General features: G+C 37.6%; 1 protein-coding gene across 7 annotated transcripts; it reads left to right on the top strand.

The window, feature by feature from the left end:
- The first annotated feature begins 834 nt into the window (after window positions 1–834).
- On the top strand, window positions 835–22,203 carry LOC137332460 (CXXC-type zinc finger protein 5-like). 7 transcript variants are annotated; one of them, XM_067996318.1, is made up of 5 exons: window positions 835–899; window positions 1,008–1,069; window positions 1,463–1,525; window positions 10,578–11,553; window positions 19,370–22,203. In XM_067996318.1, exons 4-5 carry the CDS (start codon window positions 10,759–10,761, stop codon window positions 19,412–19,414), a joined length of 840 nt encoding a protein of 279 aa, XP_067852419.1. In that variant the 5' UTR covers window positions 835–899; window positions 1,008–1,069; window positions 1,463–1,525; window positions 10,578–10,758; the 3' UTR covers window positions 19,415–22,203. The 7 variants fall into 7 exon arrangements, with proteins under 7 accessions (XP_067852419.1, XP_067852418.1, XP_067852424.1 ...); XM_067996317.1 differs by having other exon boundaries at window positions 837–870; XM_067996323.1 differs by lacking the exon at window positions 1,463–1,525 and having other exon boundaries at window positions 837–870.
- The last annotated feature ends 1,500 nt before the right edge of the window (window positions 22,204–23,703 follow it).

The raw sequence follows: 23,703 nt of genomic DNA, 5'->3' as shown, positions 1-23,703 counted from the left end.
TGATGTTCATTCACATTTGATCACCTAGGTCAACAAACCCCAGTACAACAGGGCTTGAGTTTTTTTAAATAAATGGTATGCACATTGTGTGTAACTGGAATTTGTCTGGGAAAAATATGGAGACTGTCTGAAGTGAGAATGCAGAGCGTGTCTGTGTGAAAAAGGTTTCGACAGTCCGACTGTGAAGCGAAAGATTAAGGCAGTGTGTGGTGGCTGTGTGTTGATGTGTTGTTTGCTAGTTGCAGAGGCTCAGCCCGATCGATGCTCATTGATTGTCCCTGACGAGCTGCTCCACTTTCCAACCAATGTCAGCGTGTCTCCGGCTAGCCAGGATGGGGGAAAAATGAAATTAAGGAAAATCTCTGCCGCCCTGGCGGTGTCGTTTCCACACACTTCACTTGGCAGTCTGCCATAACCAAGGAGAAGCACATCGAAAAGATGGACTGGTAATTTGTATTAAGGATCAGATACGTTTTAACCGCTCTCCAGAGCAGAAACCCAAACATTTCAACGCATTCCAAATATGACAAACATTTCTGTAAAATACAGAATGATCAATCAAAGAGATTTTAAGATTGGTCGTACGTTTTTTTAAAAAATCATCTGCATATTTGTGGCAAAACTTCTCACGGCAATTTCTATACATTTATATATTTCTGTAAACTGCATTTCATGTTTAAAGGCGCGGTTAGAACTAAGTAAAAATTATCAGTCGTTGCGTTGGATTATATTTTAGTTCAAAAGGTTGAGTCGTCGGTTCATGAAGATCCACTTCGGTTTTTGTGGCGCGCTCCAAAAATCTATGAAATGTATTTGCATGTACTTCCAGAGCGATCTGGGATGTAGAGGAAGGCTTGCAGGAATCGGAAGGTTGTAGCCCCCTCACTTTGTGTTATTTAGTGAGTTTTTGCAACACAGTTACCTTACAGCACAGTTTTGCACGAGATTGTTATTGCTGCTTTGAAGTGTGATTGTGATCTGTGTCTCTGGGTTTGTTTGATCCTCAGTGCTGCAGCTGTTAGACACTGGCTGGACTGGCACATCCCTCCCTCCGTTGGATCTGCCTTTGGTAGGTGCGGGAAAAAGGGCCTGTGTTTGCAAATATGCAGATGTTATCATGCTGAAATCTTAGCGTGCTGTGGTGGATCAGAGGCAAAAATGCAATTTTTTGGATGGCCGGTGGGAAAGGAAAGTAGTTGGTTTTGTGCCGATAGTGAATGTATCGTGGTGTTGGACGCTGTTAAACGTACGGGTTTCAGCTCATTGGTGCAAATTAGCAAAAAAAGAGAGAAAATGAAACAAAAGTATTTGATGTGAAATTGTACACGCAATAGTCCATGCTGCCAAGCGTGTAACTCGTGTAGTTTGTAAATTGGTGAGGGAGTGTTTACAGATTTTTAAAAACATGTATGCATTTGCTTCTTTTTCACTTCGCCTCTTTTTTTCATTTTTTCCCTTACAGTTTATCGAGGGCAATGTTTGCCAGCTCCACCTTCTGTTAAACGAGGCTTTCCTTTCAAAAGATGTACGTCTGTTAATCGAGAAGTTATGGTTATTATCAATGAAAAACATACGTGTCTGTGTTTGTTGTGTTTTATTTTCTCAACCATAATCACTAGTACTATATTTGTCTGAAACTAGTATTTGTTAGCTGTTGGACTGCTGTTGTGGTTCAGTTCAACAGAATAAATACATTAACTGGTACTTTAAATATGTTTGGGCAGCTAAATGTGAATAGCGCGTTGGATCAAAGCAGCGTTTTGTCTAGTGGCTGTTCAAAACGTTAATGCAACCTTTTAATGGACAACCTTTGTGTGGATGAAGAAGTACTCCAGAGATTGCAGTAGCAGCGATTATGGGAAGTTAAATCGTATGAAAGACCAAAAAAAAATCTTGAAATAAGTAAAGGGGATGTAATGGATATGCATGCTATAGCACAGAGTTTTTGATAATGCCTCATTCCTAGGGTAGGAGGGGGCAGAATTTCTGACTGTGGCTCTAGTGGCTTTTTGGGTCCCTGAATGACATCACAATGTATTGGAACAGTTGTTAGGTGGGAACAGTTGGTAAAATCCTGATATTTGCCAGATAATGAGGTGAAAACATGCAGGTGTGCAATAAAACATCAGCACCCTTTCTTTTTCCTAGTTTATGGTAGCAAAAGATGCAGAAAAATTTGCAAAATATACAAAAGTCCACAATTGAGATCCTGTATGATTAGTGTAATAATACATATTTTGGTATGTTATATGGTTAAATAGGTTACCTGAGAGCTAATTAGGGCATCAGATGTAACTGAGTGTTTTAAGCAGCTCCAGGTATCCTATTTGAGATGAAAATGTGCTGAAAAATTATTACCATTAGTTAATACATGGTACAACATCAAATAAATGAACATTTTAAAAAGTACTGAATTTTGAGCACCTTTAGTGGGTTAGAAGGTGGTTTTATCATCTAGTGCACTTAGCAAACAGACTAGGAAGGTTATAGTTGAAGTGCTGGTCTGTGCTTACTTAGTTGTTATCAACTGGGGTAGTAGTAGGAGTGTTATTGTTGGCCTCTACTTTTTGGCTGGATAGGAGAAAAATCAGCAAGGGCTCACACTTCTGATCACTGTACAGTGATGCCTTTTATAAAGGACATGTGTGTGGACGTCAGGTGAGGGAGGACAGGACCAGGCTTGGCTGTGTTATCCTTCCCCCTCCTCAGTGGTTGGGTGGCCTGTCAACACTCAGGTTACAAATGAAGAATGGAATGTCTATTTGAGCGAGGTGTTGGAGGGCAGCTGGTGCCCATGTGATTCTATCCCAATGTGAGTCACTGCCTTTAGGAGGGAAGAACATTTAATGAATTTATATTCTATTAAAAGAGATTGCAGTTCAGATTCTTACTTATTTGAAAATGCACTCATTTTGCCTCACATTGGCAATCTGTATTGAAAGGAACATAAATTGGAGATGTAACATGGGGGGAGTTTTTACTTTGGGCATGGGCGGAAAACTGGTGATAGTGGATGGGCTGTCTGTTAAACCCCCCATCCAATTTCCCTTCCATTGATTTCAGCGGAAAGGAAAATTAGGCAGGGTGTATAATGGGAGTCTGATGCACAACTGCCAGTTTCCCCCCACCATCCAAAAATGAAAATGATTCCCATTGTCTTTAGACAGCCATGCTTTCAATAGTGGCAAAAAAGTGAAACCTGCTTTTTTGACATTGGGTTTGAATATATCCTGTTCATTTTAAAAGCAGTAAAAGAGTCTTTAAAACTTTTTTGAAAAAAAGATTCTATGCATCAACATTTGATCTTTGTTGAAGAAACTGTGGAGAACCACATGGTGACGTAGATGTTGTAGACCAGTGCTTGTTGAATGACTGCATGATAGTGTGATCTGTGGAATCTGCTTTAGAAATGTAGGGTTTTAATACACAGTAATGTTCAAGTAATGGCTTGTTGGAATGAGTAATCTATCTATTCGGTTTCTGGGTGCCAAATTTAATTTTGTTAGATAACGAGTTAGGTTTAGTCAATTGGAAAAATATTGTAATGTAATCTTAACTTTATATCAGCAGATGAATGGTTAATGTATATAATTAATTCACATCTATTAAAATGACATTCTGTATATAAGTTACATTAATTAAACAAACTAAAGATTTGTACTTTGCTGTAGTCTCTTAATTTTACACTGATTTTACATCCTGTCTGTCCTTATATACTCTTAGGGTTGCTGTGACTGTGCACAGACATCTCTCCCAGTGGCTGTGATTCATCTTGCACTGACCTCCACTACTGATTAGTTCTGTGTGCAGCAGAGGGAATGAAAGGAGGGCTCTTACCTCTCATGTTTATTGCAGGACTCAGGGCTTACGATTCTGGTGGTTCAGTGCTAATACTGGATGAGGTTTCTTCACATTTCTAAAGATCTGCAGGCCTTATGTGACAGGAAATGCTTTATTACCAGTTAACATCTGTCTCTCCACTTTTGTGGGTTTGTTCATATCAGTATTTTTGGGGAAATAAGGAATCAGAAAAGCTGTTCAGGCAGAGATATAATGTAGATTATATTACTGTAGGCAAACATCTGCATTGTGAAGCATTTTTGAGAAGTATATGATCAAGTACATGAATGAAAGGGAAGAACACCTTTACTGGAAGAGATATGAAGTTAATAGATCATATAGTATACTTATCTGACAGCTCTTCTGCACTGCTGGATGTAATAGCTCCTCCTTGGCTGTGGCAGCCCTTTCAGTAAGAAACCTAGTATAGTGCCAAAGGAAGCAGTGGAAGTTGGCTTTTTTGTTTGTTTTTTTTACCTTGACCTTATTTGAACTGGTATCCAGTCATCAATTGCTGCAGAACTCCACTTTTAAACCTGAAGTGCAGACTTAACTTGGAATTAATTTTGATTTAATATTATGTTTGTTAAAAATGCCCCATTTATTTTTATTCCATGTTGTTGAGAAAAGTATTAATTTATTATAATGTCTAATTTAGTGCTTTTTGTATACGTAGAGAAAATTCTTATTGATATCAAATATTCTAAAAGCATTAACTCTCGATTCCCTTAAAACACATCTATATGACCACTTAGAAAGGGTTTGAAGTCAGGAGAGAGAAGACAGTTTCAGATTTAATTAAATGAAAAACTATCAACTGTTTACCAATAGTTCAATATTTCCTCATTTATATGTCAAATAAATGTTGCCCGCTTTTTTTCTAATTTTCCCATTGACAATGCTTTACTTGTTACTTTTCAACACTTTATTTTAATCAGTATGTTCCAACAATGAAATCTGTAGGTTGAGAAATGTATCAATATTCCAAGCACCACAGAAAAACATTCTCTTAAAATTGACAACTCTGTTAGATTCATTCATAAGCTTCTCTTTTTCAGATCCAACTTCTGTGGATCATTGACTATTGTATCTTCACTTTTTGTCTCATAATATCACTTGTTTTGTGTGTATTATTTAAAGTTTTGTCTGAAGACAGAAAAAAAATAAAATGTGTGTACATTGTGTATATAGTAGCTACGAGGTCGTTTGCAAAATATGCTTAGTTTTGTAGCTGTTTGTCCTAACTGAAGTAATTAAATATTATACATTAATCCAATTTATAATGTTTATAGAAACCTAATTAAATGCCATGGTAACTAATTATGGTATATGTTCACGTAACAATCCAATATTAAATTATTGTTGGCATTTAAAATCGCAGCAGACAATTTGATGTTCTCTTTTTCTTCTCCTGAAGACATTGACTCCTGCTGGGAGTGGTTCCACAGGTGTTGTCCAATACCTCACCTAAGTGTCTGTTTTTTTATCTATGAGCCTAGATAGTAGGTGTTGACAGGGTACATTTAGGGTCATGGGGGCATCACACCAAGCCTGAACCTGCCCTCAACCAACATCTGCATTCACACTTCCAACAAGGGCCACTAGATAGCAATCAGGCACACGAATCTGGCTGACTTTCTTCTCCCTAACTCAAGCGGCCTGAACCCAATTGTAGTGCCCCCTGTAACTATCCAGGCTGAGATTAGCTAACTTAACCAGTCCTAGTTTTTATGTCAGTTGTTTACTCCCTTAACCAAATGAGACATTGGAGCCATTTTTATATAGAGCTTATGAAGAAAATAGTTTCTTTAAAGGTGCAATCAACCATGTCTACTTCACAATAGAAGAAGTATAGAATTGTTTGTTAGAGCAGCAAGCATTAGAAACAGTGTTAGATGTGTTCTTAATATGTATAGGTAAAGTCATCATGGGTCTAGTATTTTCAAGTTGGTGCTTAAATGTGGAGAACTATTAAAGAGAGCTTTGAGTACTTGTCCAGATTAACAAAGAAGAAATTGATAAAGCAATCATGCTATGAAATGGCAAATTTAGGAACACAGCAGAAAAAAAATGCAGATTAGTTAGAAAATGATTGTTTTTATGGCACAACTTAATAGGCAAGTGGAATAATTCAAGTATATGGTGGACATTATTTCTTAAAAGGTGGGCAGGCTAAAAATTTTCCAAAATCAATCTAAACTCTAGACTTCTGGCATGGGCTTGATGGGCCAAATGTTCTCCCTCTGTGCTGTAACCATTCTATGATTCTAGCCGAGTCAAGGGTTTGGCTTGGCTGGCACAACTGAAATTCCAGGAAGTTGGAGTGAAAATAAGAACGGTGTTTTATACATATAAAAGAAGAACTGTAAAACACATGTTTGTTAATGACTTCATATTGGGTCTTCAACACTTTTTATCTGATCAGAATAGAACACATAAACTATCGTTTTGCTGCTGTTTAGGTGACTAAATATGTTAAGAACTGCGTAACCATCAAGATCTTTATAGTAATTTGATTAAAATAATTATGCAGTACTTTTTTAACACACTACTGAATGTCTGAATTCATTTTTAAGAGTTACTATACTGCAACTCTTATATCCATAGCCTTAACTATTTTCATTATTCTTGAAATGAACTGGACCTAGACTTAGCAATTTAAATTAAAAATCTAGGGTAGCCATCAGAAACCTCTACGACTACCAAGACAATAATCAAATCCTCACCAAGAAGTTTTCATTTGGTGAAGATAGTACAACAGTGTTTTTATTCAAGCCATGCACAGATTGTGAGAAAATGTTAGTCAGAATACCACAAATCTCTAAATTTTCAAAGGAAAGATTTGCAGGATGAAGAGTTTAAGTAGCTTGAAGGAAGACTTTCTACAGGAAAGATTACATGCTAAAAAGAGACCTCACTGATGGCTTTTCAAAAGTTGAGAGATTGTTCTACTGCGTGGAAGAGAGTAAGGTTACCATCGACACCCGTGATTATTTTGGCTAACATTTGCTCACAATTCGCTCATTGAATAAAACAATTTACATCTCAAGTAAAAGAGAATGATTTTTCTCATTGAGACTTTGAAATAATAAAATCTACTTTATCGTCCTAAAATTGTTAAGATTGAAATACTCAGTCAACAACATTTTCAGGATTCCTAGACCTCGTTACTCTAAGGAGTTGTGATCAGCAGGGAACCTCTCAATATCAGTGCTTGATAGCTCTACTTAAGAAACACTCTGGTCTACTGATATAATATCTGTAATTTTTCAATAGAGTAATGCAGAATTGTCTGCCCAGCTAGAAAAATGCATTAATCATTTTGTTTACCTGTCATGGATATCGTCATTCCTACTGGACAAAATATTCAAAATGGTTATCATGGACTCTATATCACAACATATCTATATATTGTGAAATTATGACATCTTGTCCAAATTCATTAACTTCCATATAGCTCTTGCATTAAAGCAGGACTTCGTGTTATGCAGTGGAGATCAAAGGATGCTTAGTCAGATCCTTTTGTGTATGTTTGTCCATGCTCATGTCTATAACAGCAACATTTATATAGTACCTTTAACAGAAACAACATCCCAAGGCGCTTCACAGAAGCGTAATCAGAAAAAAGTGGATGTTGAACTAAAGAAGGAGATACTAGGAGAAGTGACTGAAAGCTTGGTCACAGAAGTGGGTTTTAAAGAGGGTCATAAAGGAGGAGAGAGAGGTGAAGGGGATTAAGGAGGGAATTCCAGAGTGTAGGGCCTAGACAGATTAAGGCACGGCTGCCAATGGTGGGGTGAAGGGAAGGAAGGATGCACGAGTATAAGGGATGACAACATCAAGCACTTTTTATAAAGTTTTTTTATTGCCAATTTTCTCCCTTCCACCTCTTGAAGACATTAACTTCTGTTGAGGTATGGCTCCATGGCTGCTGGTCACTCTTTGGTACTTTGCTTAAGTGACCATTCTACAGGTGTGAGCTTAATCTTTGATTGTAGGCTATGAGATCATGGGGGACATAACAGTTGACCCTAATCCTGTTTTCACCCAACATCAACACACATGCACAGTTGCCAGTCTTAGGATATCAATCATGCATGGGAAACCTGGGTGATTTTCCCCTCCCCAGCTCAGGAGTACTGAAACCAATTGTAACCTCTGTTACATCCACTGTTATAATTTGTTTCAGTACTCCTGGGCTAGATAGAGGAAAATCACCCTTAAATAATAGTAAATACTTCTAAGTTAGTAATTGTATAGGGCAAATATAATAGATATCCACCCCTACATTATCTGACTATACTTTTATACATCATTGTAACTTTTCCATTTCTCTTTTCATGCAACTATGTTGAGTGAAAGGGTGAATTTGTGCAAATAATGCTTAATGTGAGGGCAGTCTTGTAATGTGGAATTGTTCATTTTGGGAGCTGGATTGTACCTGGCTATACTCATTTTAGTTATAACAATGTGCAGCTATTGGAGAGCAAAGCCTTTCATCCCATTTTTCTGGGCTAGATCTAGGTACTGGAGATGAAAGAACTATGTCCTAACTAAGGCATATAGTCCCACTGTTTTGACTCCAAAGTCATCTGTTCATAGAGTTCAGAATATTTGAGTAGGTTGAAGTGGGGCTGTGAAGGAAGTTATTTTCAAAGGGAAAAATCTGGGGAAAATTTTCTTAATATGGCTTTGGCATCAAAGGTATACATACGTTTCAGTCATACATCAGTGGTAACTTCGCTGAACTTGAAAAGAACATTTTCTAGTTTATGAGCATGGCTGGATTTGAAAACCTTTTCTTCAGAAAGATGACAGATAATTGTTCACGTTTGAGTTAGTTTTTCATTCATAATTTAAACTGAGAAAAATCAAATGAATGTTGATGATATTTACTTGACTATGATGAGAATGTCCAAACCTTAGGCACAGGTTTTGTTCCTATTTATAAGCTAACTTATTTTACATTATGGCGTAGTTTAGTGGGCTGAATGGTTCTGAACGTGAACTTCATAGGAGCATAGTTTTGATGATAGCTACAGGTGCTTACAAAAAATTCTGTTTATCAGTAGAAAAAAATGAGAATCGAAACTAAAATTAATGATAAACTGGAAGGTATATATGGTGATTCTGAAGTTGTTGGGTTATGCATTCTTTAGCTGTCAGAATGCTGACACGTAAAATTGAAAAAAAGTTACTGGTAGTTTACAGTTGAGCTGGCATTGTTTTAAACCCTTTGGTGGATTGTTTGGATGAGTCATGTAAATTTTCTGCTTAACTACTTCTTGATTAATTCATCCTGAAGCCTTAGGAAGGCTCTCAGCTGTTGAGTCAGTTATTTAATTCAGACCGTTCTGGTTTCAATACCTTGTTCCTGGTATAACCACAGCAAAAGATTCTTCCAGAGAAACTTTATAAAGACTGTCCTAACTCAAAGATATCAAGTGATCCGAATTCAAGGAATGTGACCTTCATTTTACTACTCAAACGATGTGACATTAAAGCTAAAATAAACCTTATGTGAGACAATCCTTTGCTGATCTAGAGAAAGCAGTCCTGTGGATATTTTGAAAGCCAACAGTTGAAAAAACAAAGGGGATGAAATTCAACTTCAGTGGGACTGCAAAATGGGCAGCAATGGATCGGCTGCCCATTATACACTGTACCCGATTTTGTTTTCCATTAAAGTCAAATTGGATGGGTGTATAACAGGCGGCTGATCCAATACCACCTGTTTTGTGCCCCCTGCCAAAGTTGAATTTCATCCCCAAAGTTTATCATCTTTTTCTGATGTAAGGTTTGGGGACTTCTTAACCCACAAAATCCAATGAGATTTTTGTTTTAGGTGGGAATGGGGTGATGGGAGGGTGGTATCACACAGTCAGAAATTAAACATGCTTATCAACTATCTTTTGTCAAGGGTATGATTTCCTCCAGGTTCTACTGTAGTCACTGGGCCATACAAAGGCTGGATCCAGGAAGGCAGATGACCTGCTCCTAGGCCTCCACCAATCCATTTGTGAACCATCTGCTGGGTGTTGGAAAAGAACTTCCCAAGGATAATTTTCATTCTCCTCCAATGCCACATGTGGGAAAAAACAGGCCACTAGCCAGTAACTCCCTATAGCAACATGGCTGAAATTGAGATCTCAGGAGTGGGGAATCAAAATGCATCCCACCATCTCTGTGACATAAGATACTGTATCATTATACCATCTACATTTAAGCAAAACAAGTAGCTAGTGACAACAGTTCATTAGTTCCTCAGCATGAAATAGTGTATATGTTCTTTTGAAATGTCACAATAGCTGCTATTAAGTAACTTAATCTATGATAAGCAGTTGAGTATCTTCACAGAAATTAATTTATATATTTTTATTTTTGAGTTGAGAATTCAGTTTATACATTTGCAGTTACTTGTGTTTTACTTTTCTAAACTAATTTTGTGTTGAGTTTGTGGCCAAGTTAGGGAAATTTAAATGCGTAAATATGTATCAGGATATCAGAAATACATTATGATTTCTAAGATGTTAAAAAGGCCATGAATATCAATTATGTTATGAATGTTCTCTTTACAATTCATTGTTACAAAAATTGTGAAATATTTGGAAAGTTACTTTTGTGATGTATTGGTTTATCACACCAATAGCACAATACACTAGTTAGTTGGTTAATTCTTAAGATTTCCTATGAAAGTAAGACCAAGAATAACCATTTCTTATTTCCTTTATTTAAAGAACCTGCTGGTCCGTGGGCTAATTGCAGAAGGTGCCAAACAGAAGGTACGCAGAGATTTTCAGATCAACTGTTGAGTTAGTCAAGATTTACAACAGTTTTCCAGTTCAAGTTGGTAACAGAAAGGTATTTCACATAGACTCGTCATAATTTTGATTTGCAAAATACACTTCAGAATCTTTAATGATGTCTAATGCCAGCAAACTTACTGAGCAACAAATCACTCAGAGCACAGATCCATCGGAAAAGGATAACCATAAGGATGATGAACTTACTGCTGATTTAGAAAAAAGGAGCAGAAGTGGTATAATAAATGAGCCAATAAGCAAAGTTCTAAAGAAACCTCGTTCATCAACACGCTTTTCTACATTTGGCAGTACTAGCTCAGTGAATGGGCAATTGCAGAATGGAAGTATCTTAGTATATGGAAAAGAATCAACAGTTCTTCAAAACAGTACTACCTCAAAGCATAAAAGAGTCTCTCACATGCTAGACAAATCTGACAGATCACTGGAAAGCTCATCAGTAGCACAGAATGAAGTACACATCAGTCCTTCTTCAGATCTTCAAAAGCAGGTGGAACCTGAGCATATTTTCCTCTCGAGTGAGCGAGAAGCTGGCATTTCTGACATGGAGGTGGTATCTGCTGCTGAAGCAATAAGCAGTCCTGTTGATTTACCCTTCATGAGTGGCATTCCATTGAATCCAGGTGTTTTTATTATGACTCCTGCTGGGATATTCATGGCAGATAGTGCACTTCAAATGGCCGGTCTGGTAGAATATCCATTGCAGAATGACATTGCTTCAGCCATTCATTCTGGAAAAAAGAAGAGAAAGAGATGTGGCATGTGTGAGCCCTGCAGAAGAAGATTAAATTGTGAGGAATGCAGTAGCTGTAGAAATCGCAAAACTGGCCACCAAATTTGCAAACTGAGAAAATGTGAGGAACTTAAAAAAAAACCAACAGCAGCATTGGAGGTAAGGGTAACTCTAAAGGCTTTCATTAAAATTATGTTTTTTTCGAATGTGAGAAAAAGCAGGGTAAAACAATTCAAAATGCGTCCATTTATGAGGAGAAATAATTTGAATAATATGAGGTGCTTCTTTTTAGTGGTTATGTTTGAATGATTTATGCAATCCTCAGTACATGGGGATTGTGTTAGCATCTTATACACATATCTGGCAATTATATAATTATAATACAGTGTACCTCCTTTAGGAGCAGAAGTTCTGCTTCAGAGAAAACTTCATCCCTTCATGTATTTGTGCAAAAAGCAAGCTGTTCTGTTTTTAGAATTGTTTTTCAGCTGCAGTGCATCCTTGGTGTTGTAAAACCACCTTGCATCCTTAAGACCCACAGTCTGGACCATTAATTAACAATTATTGACCCACAGTCACATAAGATATATAAAAAAACACTCCTGAATGTTGTAAATGGCTATTCTTCAAAAAATGAGCATAAATAATGTGCCATTTTACTTCAACACCACCTATCGGTTTGTTACTGTAACACAACGATCTTTATTTTGTTTCGTTAGAATCATGGAAAGGTTATAGCATGGAAAGAGACCATTCGGCCCATCGTGTACGTGCCAGCTCTATGCAAGAGCAATCCAGCAAATCCCACTTCCCGCCCTATCCCCTTAGCCCTGCAAATTTTTTCTTTTCACGTACTTATCCAGTTCCCTTTTGAAAGCCATGATTGAATCTGTCTCCACCACCCCCTCGGGCAGTGCATTCCAGATCCTAACCACTTGCTGTGTGAAAAAGTTTTTCCTCATGTCACCTTTGGTTCTTTTGCCAATCACCTTAAATCTATGTCCTCTGGTTCTTGATCCTTCCGCCAACGGGAACAGTTTCTCTCTATCTACTCTGTCTGGACCCTTCATGAGTTTAAATATCTCTATCGAATCTCCTCTCAACCTTCTCTGTTCCAAGGAGAACAACCCCAGCTTCTCCAGTCTATCCACGTAACTAAAGTCCCTCATCCCTGGAATCATTCTAGTAAATCTTTTCTGCACCCTCTCTAAGGCCTTCACATCTTTCCTAAAGTGCGGTGCCCAGAACCGGACACAATACTCCAGTTGTGGCCAATCCAGTGCTTTATGAAGGTTCATCATGACTTCCTTACTTTTGTACTCCATGCCTCTATTTATAAAGCCCAGGATCCCGTATGCTTTTTTAACCACTTTCTCAAGCTGCCCTGCCACCTTCAACAATTTGTGTACATATACCCTCAGATCTCCCTATTCCTGTACCTCTTTTAGAATTGTGCCCTTTAGTTGAAATTGCCTCTCCTCATTCTTCCTACCGAAATGTATCACTTTGCATTTATCTGCATTAAATTTAATCTGCCACGTGTCCTCCCATGCCACTAGTTGGCAATGTTGTTTTTCTAATTAGTGTACTGTGTTTTACAGATTTATTTATTTGAAAGCGTGTAACTAAAGACCAATTTGGCATGTGACAAGTGTTACTTCTGTTGGTAACAATGAAAAAATGAAATTCCAAGAATAGAAAGGGAATGTATTATGTTGGAGAATTGCCCTTGCTATTAAGAAAATGTATTATATACACACGAGAGTGATTTTAAAAATGTTAAGAGTTAGCTGGCTTATCAATCCCTGTCTTCCAGGCTTGCAGCCAAGTCTTGTTGCACAGGTTTCTATACCCTTCCCTTTTTGTCATTCAGGTTTCTGTTTTGCACTCCTGCTGCACAGTTTGCTGTTTGGTTTGTATCTTCTGCTGTCATGTTCTCATTTGGATTCAAATCATGAGAGGAACATAGGGGGTAATTTTTGACTCCGGGCGATAGTGTATAACGGGTGATATCAGATCAGCCCCCTTTATACATCTCTTCCGATCAAGTCAATGGAAATGAAAGTCGTGAGAGATGTATAACGGGCTGCTGCTCCAATAACGCCCGTTTTACACTATCGCTCAAAGTCAGAATTACTCCCAAGGAGTGATAATGTGCTGTGACAAAAGTCTTCTCCTGGATAATGGCCCTGGAATAGGAATAGGAACAAAGACATTTGCATAGTGCATTACAAATTATATTTACTATCTTGTAGATATTATAGCACAATTTTAGTAGCACAGCTTCTGGAGTTAGGTAATTTTACTAAGAACAGGATTATGCTAGTGCTGGGTGGTCCTGGTGGCACAACACATTGATGTAGTGACATGCAACGCTGTGCAATGTTAAGACAAGGGTTCCTTGTGATTCTCCCACTTAGTGAGTTCCTGATCTCAGTAGGCCCACCTGAAGAGATATCAAATGTACCAGAATCTTAAGAAAGAAAAAAATCAAGAGGGAGAATCAAGCTGCAGTACAGGTAAAGGTCCGGATGTAGATTGTGTGCCCATGCATTCAATTGATATACAAGTAGTGTGATGTCACAAATAAGAGTGTAAAAAAATCTGAAAATGTTTTTATATTTACTCATAGCAACAGAAATGTCGGTTCATAATACTGCTTTGAATTGTGAGTAAGATTCTACAACATTGTCTTATTTTAGGGGAAGTAAAGGAATTGCACTAATATTTCTATTGACTGCAGTTAAAGATTTATATCTGATGTTAATCCAGATCACATTTGGTGGGAATTTAGTGGGAGCCATGGAATGACATAATTATGCCATGTTCATCCAGATTTTTAACACATAAATGAAAGCTGAGCTGTTTAAAAGATTATTGTGCAATGGTACATTGAACTTTATGGTAAATTTAAGTAAAGGCAATTTGAAAATGTATACTTATTCATTTCCCTAACACTACTTGATTTAAGAAAATGTGCTGATTAGTTTATGTAGATTAGTTCTACGGTACATCCTATAATATGTACCTGGTGCAGTGCATCCTAAATTATTACATTTCCCTCTTTCACACTCATGTATTGTGGTACTTGTAGTATGATGGTGAAAGGGGTTAATAATTGTTACCAAACCTTGTACCATTGAACCCAAACTGGTAGGCGTGTTAAGGAACTATGGAAACCACCTTGGTTGCTATAAAGTATGTAATTGAAACTGAAGCAAATGACAGAGTGAAGCGGCTGAATTTTATCAATGACTTATTTTCAAATCTTTCACAATACTGGTCTGTACTGATATAATTATGTAATATTCTTTGTGTCTAATTGACTAAAATCAAAATTGCTTTGTGCATTCTTAGCTCACTTTCACAAAACAGACCTCTCTTCAATTTTCCCTCCCCGTTAACTATAAATGGAGCAAAATTCTGGCCTTGATAATTTTAAGAACATAAGAAATATAAGAAATAGGAGTAGGAGTAGGCCATACGGCCCCTTGAGCCTGCTCCACCATTCAATAAGATCATGGCTGATCTTCTACCTCAACTCCACTTTCCCGCCCTATCCCCATATACCTTTATTCCCCAAGTGTCCAAAAAACTATCGATCTCAGTCTTGAATATACTCAACAACTGAGCCCTACCAGAGCCCTATATAATTGCAGATTGACCCCTTATTTTAATACTCCAACCCCCTTGCAACAAAGGCTAACATACCGTTTGCTTTCCTAATTGCTTGTTGTACCTGCACATTAACTTTCTGTGATTTGTGCACAGGGACACCCAAATCCCTCTGAGCTCCAACATATCTTAGTCTCTCACCTTTTAAAAAATATTCTGCTTTTCTAGTCTTCCTACCAAAGTGGATAATTTCACATTTCCCCACATTATACTCCATCTGCCACCTTCTCGCCCACTCACTTAACCCCTTAATCCCTTTACAGCTTCTTTGTGCCCTCCTCACAGTTTACTTTCCCATCTAGCTTTGTATCGTCAGCAAACTTGGATACATTACACTCGGTCCCCTCATCTAAGTCATTGCTATGTATTGTAAATAGCTGAAACCCAAGCGCCAATCCTTACGGCACCCCACAAGTTATAGCCTGCCAACCTAAAAATCACCAGTTTGTTCCTACTCTCCACTTTCTCTCTGTTAACCAATCCTCAATCCATGCTAATATATTACCCCCAATCCCATGAGCCCTAATCTTGTGTAACAACCTCTTGTATGGCACCTTATCGAATGCCTTTTGAAAATCCAAATATACTACATCCACTGGTTCCCCCTTATCTACCCTGTTAGTTACACCCTCAAAAAACTCTAATAGATTTGTCAAACACAATTTCCGTTTCATAAAATCATGTTGACTCTGCCTAATCATATTATGATTTTCGAAGTGCCCTGTTACTATGTCCTTAATAATAGATTCTACCATTTTCCCTACTATTGATGACAGGCTAACTGGCCTATAGTTCCTTGTTTTCTCTCTCCCTCCTTTCTTGAATAGGAAGGTTACTTTTGCTACCTCCCAATCCATGGGGACTGTTCTGTAATCTAGGGAATTCTGGAAGATCAAAACCAGTGCATCCATTATCTCTGCAGCCACCTCTTTTAAAACCCTAGGATGTAGGCCATCGGGTCCAGGGGATTTGTCGGATTATAGTCCCATTAATTTTTCCAGTACTTTTTCTTTACTAATATTAATTACTTTAAGTTCCTCACTCTCATTAGCCTCTTGGTTTCCCACTATTTCCTTTTTAAAATTAATTTTAAGAACATAAGAAATAGGAGCAGGAGTAGGCCATATGACCCGTCAAGCCTGTTCTGCCATTCAATAAGATCATGGCTGATTTTCTACCTTAACTCCATTTTCCCGCCCTATCCCCATATCCTTTAATTCCCTTAAAGTCCAAAAATCTATCAATCTCAGTCTTGAATATACTCAATGACTGAGCATCCACAGCCCTTGGGGTAGAGAATTCTAGAATTTTTGTATTACTATTTCCATTTTTTGTATCTTCTACTGTGAAGACAGATACAAAATATTTGTTTAATGTCTCTGCCATTTCCTTATTCCCCATTATAATTTCTAATTGTCTTCATTTCGGTAATTTTGTTGGAATATTTTCTTGAGGACCATCACCGTTAATGTTAAAACGTCATTTTCAAACTCCGCCAGTGGCTCTGTGAGAAGCTGAGGCAAAGAGACAGGAAAAGTCCCTGGTTTAATCCTCAGTCTGTGCTGAGTCAGCTGATCTTAGTGAGGGTGCTACAGATGATCCCAACACCCTTGGGTGAGAGAGGGGAGAACAACTCTCTGTTGGGATCGCATGTGGGTGGATATTAGGTGAGGTCAGGATCAGGACTTGGCTTTAGTACTTCACATGATTGAATAGCTTGCCAGCACTCACTGTTAAGGCTCATACACAAAATAATGGCCACTTGAACAAGGTGCCAAGGACAAAGAGCAATCTGCACCTGTGGAACCCAAGGTGGGGAGGGGGGAATTGGCAAGAAAAAGATAAAAATAAATAAACTTGAGCAGTTCTTGCCTGCAGGCATCTTTAGCACCCTGGAATCTATGTTATTAAAATAAACTTTTACTACTGATATTAAACTAATGCAAAACTGAAATTCCAATATATTAAAGAAGTGGTGTTGCATGGCAAAGCACCCTTTCAATGCTGTGATACAATCAGTGCCGCAACAACATCGTTGCATTGTTAATTGCATCTTTACTATTTTTAAACCGCAATTTGAAGGAAAACGTCAGAAGTTTATGGTGCATTAAATAAGAGCTTTCCCTTGTGGCTAACTTTGCAGTGTTTGAAAGTATTTTTACAGTAGGCTGTTCCAGGAACTAAAGCTGTCTGAAAATGATGATGCTGCCCCTTTAATAAAGAGAGAATGTTTCCCATTCAGGCTCTAGCATGGTCAGCTGCTTCCATTTCCAGTAAGGATGCTATAGCATGAATGAATTAATTATAGAATATTTTTATAACACATTGGATATAGTTCACTGAGTAACTATTCAGCTTTTAAATGGACACTTATTCAGTAGTTTGAGGACACAGCATTTCTGCAAATGAGTATAATGTTCTAGACAGAACTCAAATACAGTCTGATTTTAGAGAGTCCATTTCATTCTTCTGTTTATCGATAATCTGGACTCAGATCTCTGGACCAATTCATCTTTGACAAAGAGGGAGAAATAGGCCAATCTATTTCAACACAGAGTTTACAGATGACTATTGATATCCATTACTCTCTGCTGTTGTCTAAAGAGCAAACTCGTCAATTGAAGGCCAGACCGCCAAAGTTCTGGCTGTGTCCTTGACCAAAGTGATATTAGAATCACCCATAGTGATCTGTAACATGGGGCTTTCACATTTTTTTAATAGTATATTTAGACAAACGTTACTGATTGGGAACAATTTAGTGCTGGAATTTAGTGCCCTTATCAGAAGACAAATACTATCACCTATGTAGCATTTGTCTTCTACAGAGGGATCATCTAGACAGGTTATCTCTTGGGTAAGTACAATTTTGTTGTTACGTAACAACCACTGAAGTGTCGGAACACATCATTAGAAGAAAAGAAGTGGATTACTCATTATCTTTCTGCATTATATTTAAATAAAGGTTTGTTAAACAGTTGTTCTATATCCCTTAGAGAACTTAAGATTGGGCAACATCATTATGGGTGGACGTATGTTTGATAGTTGGACAATCTATATCAATTCTTCAGGACTGCAATAGGTGGCTAAATCGCTTGTTGAAAACAAAGACTACAATAACAAGGCTTTCTATTGGTGAAATTAACTACAGTTGAAACTACGTGTATACAATTTTGTTAAAAGCCAATTTGCTGTAGCTGCTGTGACTGTGTGGTACCCTGCTGGAGTAGCCAATCTACTATGGTAAGGTTGGCATCACTAGGCTAGGAACAGGAAAATTAGCCTGGATTCTTGCTTGCTTTCCAGTGTCCTCAGGTCCAAATATGTATGTGTAGTTATTAGTTGAGGCTAGGACAAGCTCAGCTGTGATACCTCCACACACTGCCGACACCCACTGACTAAGATCTCACATGAAGAATGACCACTTTGAGAAGGTACTGCAGGGCTCCCACCTTCGATGGAACTATACTCCTCCCCCTGATATGAAACACAGCCTCCTGAGAGGAAAGAGAAGGGGAGAAGATTGTAAGGAAAATTGGAAGGTTCAGAATAATATAGATTGCTGCCAAGGGCAGCATTTTCTTGTTGGTGATAACCAGGAATGATGTTACCAAATGGTGTTGTACAGCTCCATTTTTGCCACTAACCATAGATTATTCCTCCCATTCCAGACCCTGGAATTTGGAACTGATAGTACTGACCCATTATCTGGTTTTCCACTCTGGGGACATTAGTAGCAGCCAAATAAAAGCTGGCCTTCTCTATAGAAGCTGTACGAAGTCATTGTAGCTATGATGATATGACAGGAGACCAGCTGGGCATCGCATAACGTTATGTATAAACACATATATTTAATACATATAAAAAAATTATTAACAACCAAAAATACACTTGACCAATGGGCAGAATTAGCACCTGGTTTTCTCCTGGTGGAGGCCAAAGAAGGTGATCAGTTCAGTTTGTTTGTTAGACATTGAAACATAAGTAGAAAAAGCGATGCAAAGGGAAAATCCAAATTTTGGGTGATAGCAGATCCCTGGAAAAATACATGATTATTCTTTGCTGCATATTTTGGAGTAAGTGCATCCTATGTACTAATTTGGTCTTCTGGTCTTTTATAAAATTAGGGTGGTTACACGGAGGAATAGTGTATTCAAGTCCAGTTTTGTTAAAACTTCTCGTCCTTAAGCAATTGCACATGACAGGATTTCACTTTGCAGTTCTAAGAATATTGCATGTACTTTGTTAACAGATTATTTCTTATATTAGGTAATTATTTCCCTTTTCTTCTTTCTGGTTTCAGAAGGTGATTCTTCCTTCAGGAGCAGCATTTCGATGGTTCCAATAGATGTGAGCACGCAATTCCCAGAGTTGTGTCATTAAGTGCAATGTGTCTGCTTGCTTGTATTGTCTCAGGCAAACATTGTCGGCTGAAGTAAATGGACGCACCCTGTGTTTTCTTAGAACCAAAACTCTCTTTCTGCAACTTTCATTCCAATTTTTATGGAGGTGAATTTTATGTTGTAAGAATGAATATCTTTAGTTATTGTACAATGTGTCAGTGCTATTACAACAAATCTGTAAAATGCAGTACCAAGACAAAATGGGCAGAGTATGGACAATCAGATTTTATTTGTGTTTGATGTTGATGTCTGTTGTGTATGTTGGAAGGTGCTAGGAGTGTTTAGAAAGTTAATTTTACAGATATCTTTTAAGACTAGTTGACTGAACACACTGTTCTAGACATAGCACAATGGTTAAATTACATGCCTTTTCCAATCTACCTTTCTTCTATATTTTAATGCATATTTCCCCAGCTGTCATTGGGTTGATCGTTGTATAATGGCACCTCTTGACATTGTAGTCTTGGACACTTAAGTAGACACTAGGATATAATTTTCATAATTTTGTTTGTAAACATCATTTTTGTAAATTGCTGAAATAACATCACTTCTGTGGTGGTCGTTAAACCACTGGTTTTCATGTAAAATCACCAGCTTCACACCAATTGCATGGTGCATTTTGTAATGATTTGGCTGTTTTTGGCTGTTTTGTGTAGAAAATTAGTGTTTGTTTTTTTGTGTGTCAAATTTCAATTTTGCAGCTCATAACCTTGCATGTGGCACTTGACATCCCTTGTGATGAGCAGACTGATTTCTGGAAATGCTGTTTAGAGAGGTTTGATTTTCATGATCCAGCAAACTTTATGTTGCTTCTGTTGCAAAGATACACTTAACACAATTGCTTTAATTGCCTACAAAAGGAAATCACTGCCCGAGCAATGCCTAGGCATGGTGGATCACAGGAATCCTTTTGTGTAATCTTTCAAACCTTTGAATCACAAAAGCATGACATTTTAGGGACACAGCATATTACAGAAATGGTTTAAAGGTGACCAAGGAATTATGGTGCTATACTTGAAAAAAAATAGGACTCTTTTCAGAGAGCAAATACTTTTTAGGCCAGGTAAATTGAACTTTGCTAATTAAAACAGCAGAGTTCATACCACTTATGTGGAAAGGAGAACAGTGCTTTATTTTTGAGGCAGAACTACAGTACTTTGAAACAAATGATGCACACATTGAATGTAATCAGTAGTAGCAACTTCATTGCATCTCACCAAATTGAGCACTGAACCCCTAATGTATTATCATTCCAGTCCACATAAATGTGCATTTAAAAAAAAAACACATAAAAAGAATTTTAAATAAAATATATGGTTTAAGGTTCATTCATGCTGCAAGTGTAGCATCCGTGCAACCTGATTTCAGCTTCATGCCGATGCTAAACTTACGGTGTAAATCCAGAGTCAGGGTCCAAACTGACTCGAGAACAAAGTGGAACGCGACTCCTTGGATTGGCTAGTCTCACACTGCTTTCATTTGACACCACGTGGAGTGTAAATTCAATGCAGAGGATCCCCGGGTGCTTTGTAAACCTACTTTACCTCAATTTAAATGTTTAGAGAGAGGGGATCTCCTCTCCCTGCTTTCTTGACATTTAGATTACTGTTGTGGGAGAGCTCTGGACATGTATATATCCAGGCATGCACAGAGCTCTCTCTTAAACAGGATAGTTGAAGTTCCAGCCAGGCAGAAGCCAAGCAGTGTAAAACAGGAAGTGTAAACAAGCAGTGTGCGTGGTGTAAACACACCCTTTAATACATGCACTTGTGCTATTTAAGAATTACAGAGCCAAAATTCCTTTTTGGGAAAGCACTGATCTCAGTAAGCTTCCTCTGTCTGAAACACAGAGGATGAAATTCCCCTTGGGAGATCGCGCAAAACGGGCGATAGCAAATCCATCGGAAAAGAAAATCGGGCAGAATGTAAAACAGGCTGCTGATCAGGCTGCTGATTTGCCACCGTCCGTTTTACAATACCTCCCAAGAAGCATTTCACCCCCAGGGAGTCCAAATGGAGGACATCAGTCACCTTTGTTTGGCTGATAGGCATTACAAATGGCTGCTAAGCAGAACTGGTGAAATTTAGTTCCGACAAGAGCCAAGATCTAGAAACAATTAACCTGTGATGATTCCAATACTGTTGCTATGTTATATCCAAAATTAATAAGTTTCTTTTGATATATTTTTTTGAATAATATAACATTGGACACAAAAATATGATGAAAGATGTTTGTTTCCCAGAGACAAAAAAAGTTTTATAGTCCTCATAAGATAAGCAAAAGAAAAAAGAAATGCTGTTGCAATGCAAAAATTCTAAGAATGTACATGTTTTTGAATGATTCATATGAGTCAATATTGTTTTGGGGTGAATCATATGAAAATGTGTAAGAATCTGTTATATAGACAGGATACGTGCTACTTTGAAATAATCACTGATTTAGGACCCTTGGCTATTTTGTCTCAGCCTGAGCAGAGATTTTTTTTCTCTCTGTTAATTCTAAAAATGCCTTCCAGATATTGTGACAGATAGCAATGCACATGATTTGCAAAAAAACACACAAAATATATGGATATAGTTTTTTTCTAGTTATGTAATTCATTTCAGTGTTGTAAACTGGTCTTAAGATTTGTTTGGTATGTTTAAAACAAAAACAGCAAAAGAAAATGGAACAAATTATATGCATCAGCAATATGGTGTCTCGTCTGTAGCGATTCTGTATACAAATAAAATAAGTACTGTAAAATTTAGTAAGTTTCTCATTTTTGATCATTTTAGCTTTAATACTGGTTTAAATTCAGCGCTTAAAGTATCTGAATGGAACATTAAGAGTTGTAAAGAGCCAAATACTGACAATAACCAGTGAGTTCAGTATGAACTGCTGTGTCTGTGAAAATGGCTGCTATTTTCTGTCTGGCAGTGATCTTGTTAGGGTTGTTACAGCTCTGGAGAGCAACATTACCAGGGTGATGGTGACTGAGGTGTTTGTTCCTATAGTTATGCTCTCATGAGGCATGAAATATTGTTTGCAGTTCTGTGAATGTCTTACATTAAAACCTTTAAGTACTGAATGTTTCCAAATAAACATAGGACCTGCAGAAATTATTTTTGTAAATTTGTAATAAGGGTATCTAATATAGAAGGGTTGACCCAATAATTAAATTTTGTCATTATCTTACTCAACAAAAATAACTTTATTCTGTGGTGCTCAAAGGGTTAAAGGAGAATAACAGAACATAATTGCCACACTCCTGATCAGAGGTTATACAATTAAGCGATCTTGTTTTTATTATATTTAATTGTTTCAATATACACACTACTCTTCTGACTTCTCTCAAACTGTAATTTCATTGTGTTTAAAAGATACAATAAGCTACTTCATGTTACACACACTAAATAATTTAATGACTTTCAATGACCACAGAGTAATATATGTAATTAGTAGTACTGGGCATGTAATATTTGTACAGTAAATAAATGAGATTGTGGATTATTTTCTTTGTCTAACACATAATTCAGGTATAATACGGACGAATAATAGATATATTCCCTAACAGCAGCAATTCTACTTTTGTCATTGGTGGCATACAAAACTGCATTTCACAACAGTGACCCCCCACTAGAATAGAAAGATATACCCTCAACTGAATTCTTTAGTTTTTAAAAAATCCTTTTACTGACAAGACTTGAAACAGAAAGTGATTTATGTATCAGTCTTGGTCAGTGGTAGCACTCTTGCCTCTAAGTCAGATGGTCATGGGTTCAAGCCCCACTTCAGAGACTTGAGCACATAATCTAGGCTTACCACTGAGGGAGTGCTATACTGTTAGTGGTGCTGTCTTTTGGATGAGACATTAAATTGAGACCCTATCTGCCCTATCAGTTTGATGCAAAAGATCCCATGGCACTACTCTAAGAATAGGGGCGCTCTCCTGGTGCCTTGGCCAGTATTTTCCTCTCAACCAACATCACTAAAACAATTTAATTGGTCACTTATCACATTGCTGTTTGTGGAACATTGCTGTGTGCAAATTGGTTGCCATGTTTGTCTAAACATGGTGATTAAAAACCTCTACCTACCTATAGTGCAAATTAAAAAGTGCAAAGAACATCTTAAAACTATGTACAGCTCGAATGTCATTATTTCAGTCTAGTTTCTAAACCATAAATCCACTCCAACAGTGACTACACTTCAGAAGTAGTTCATTAACTGTGAAGCGCTTTGGGATGTCCT

The sequence above is a fragment of the Heptranchias perlo genome, chromosome 14 (assembly GCF_035084215.1).
Source record: "Heptranchias perlo isolate sHepPer1 chromosome 14, sHepPer1.hap1, whole genome shotgun sequence".
In the NCBI taxonomy this organism is placed as follows: domain Eukaryota; kingdom Metazoa; phylum Chordata; class Chondrichthyes; order Hexanchiformes; family Hexanchidae; genus Heptranchias; species Heptranchias perlo.
This window is presented reverse-complemented; position numbering and strand designations above follow the sequence as displayed.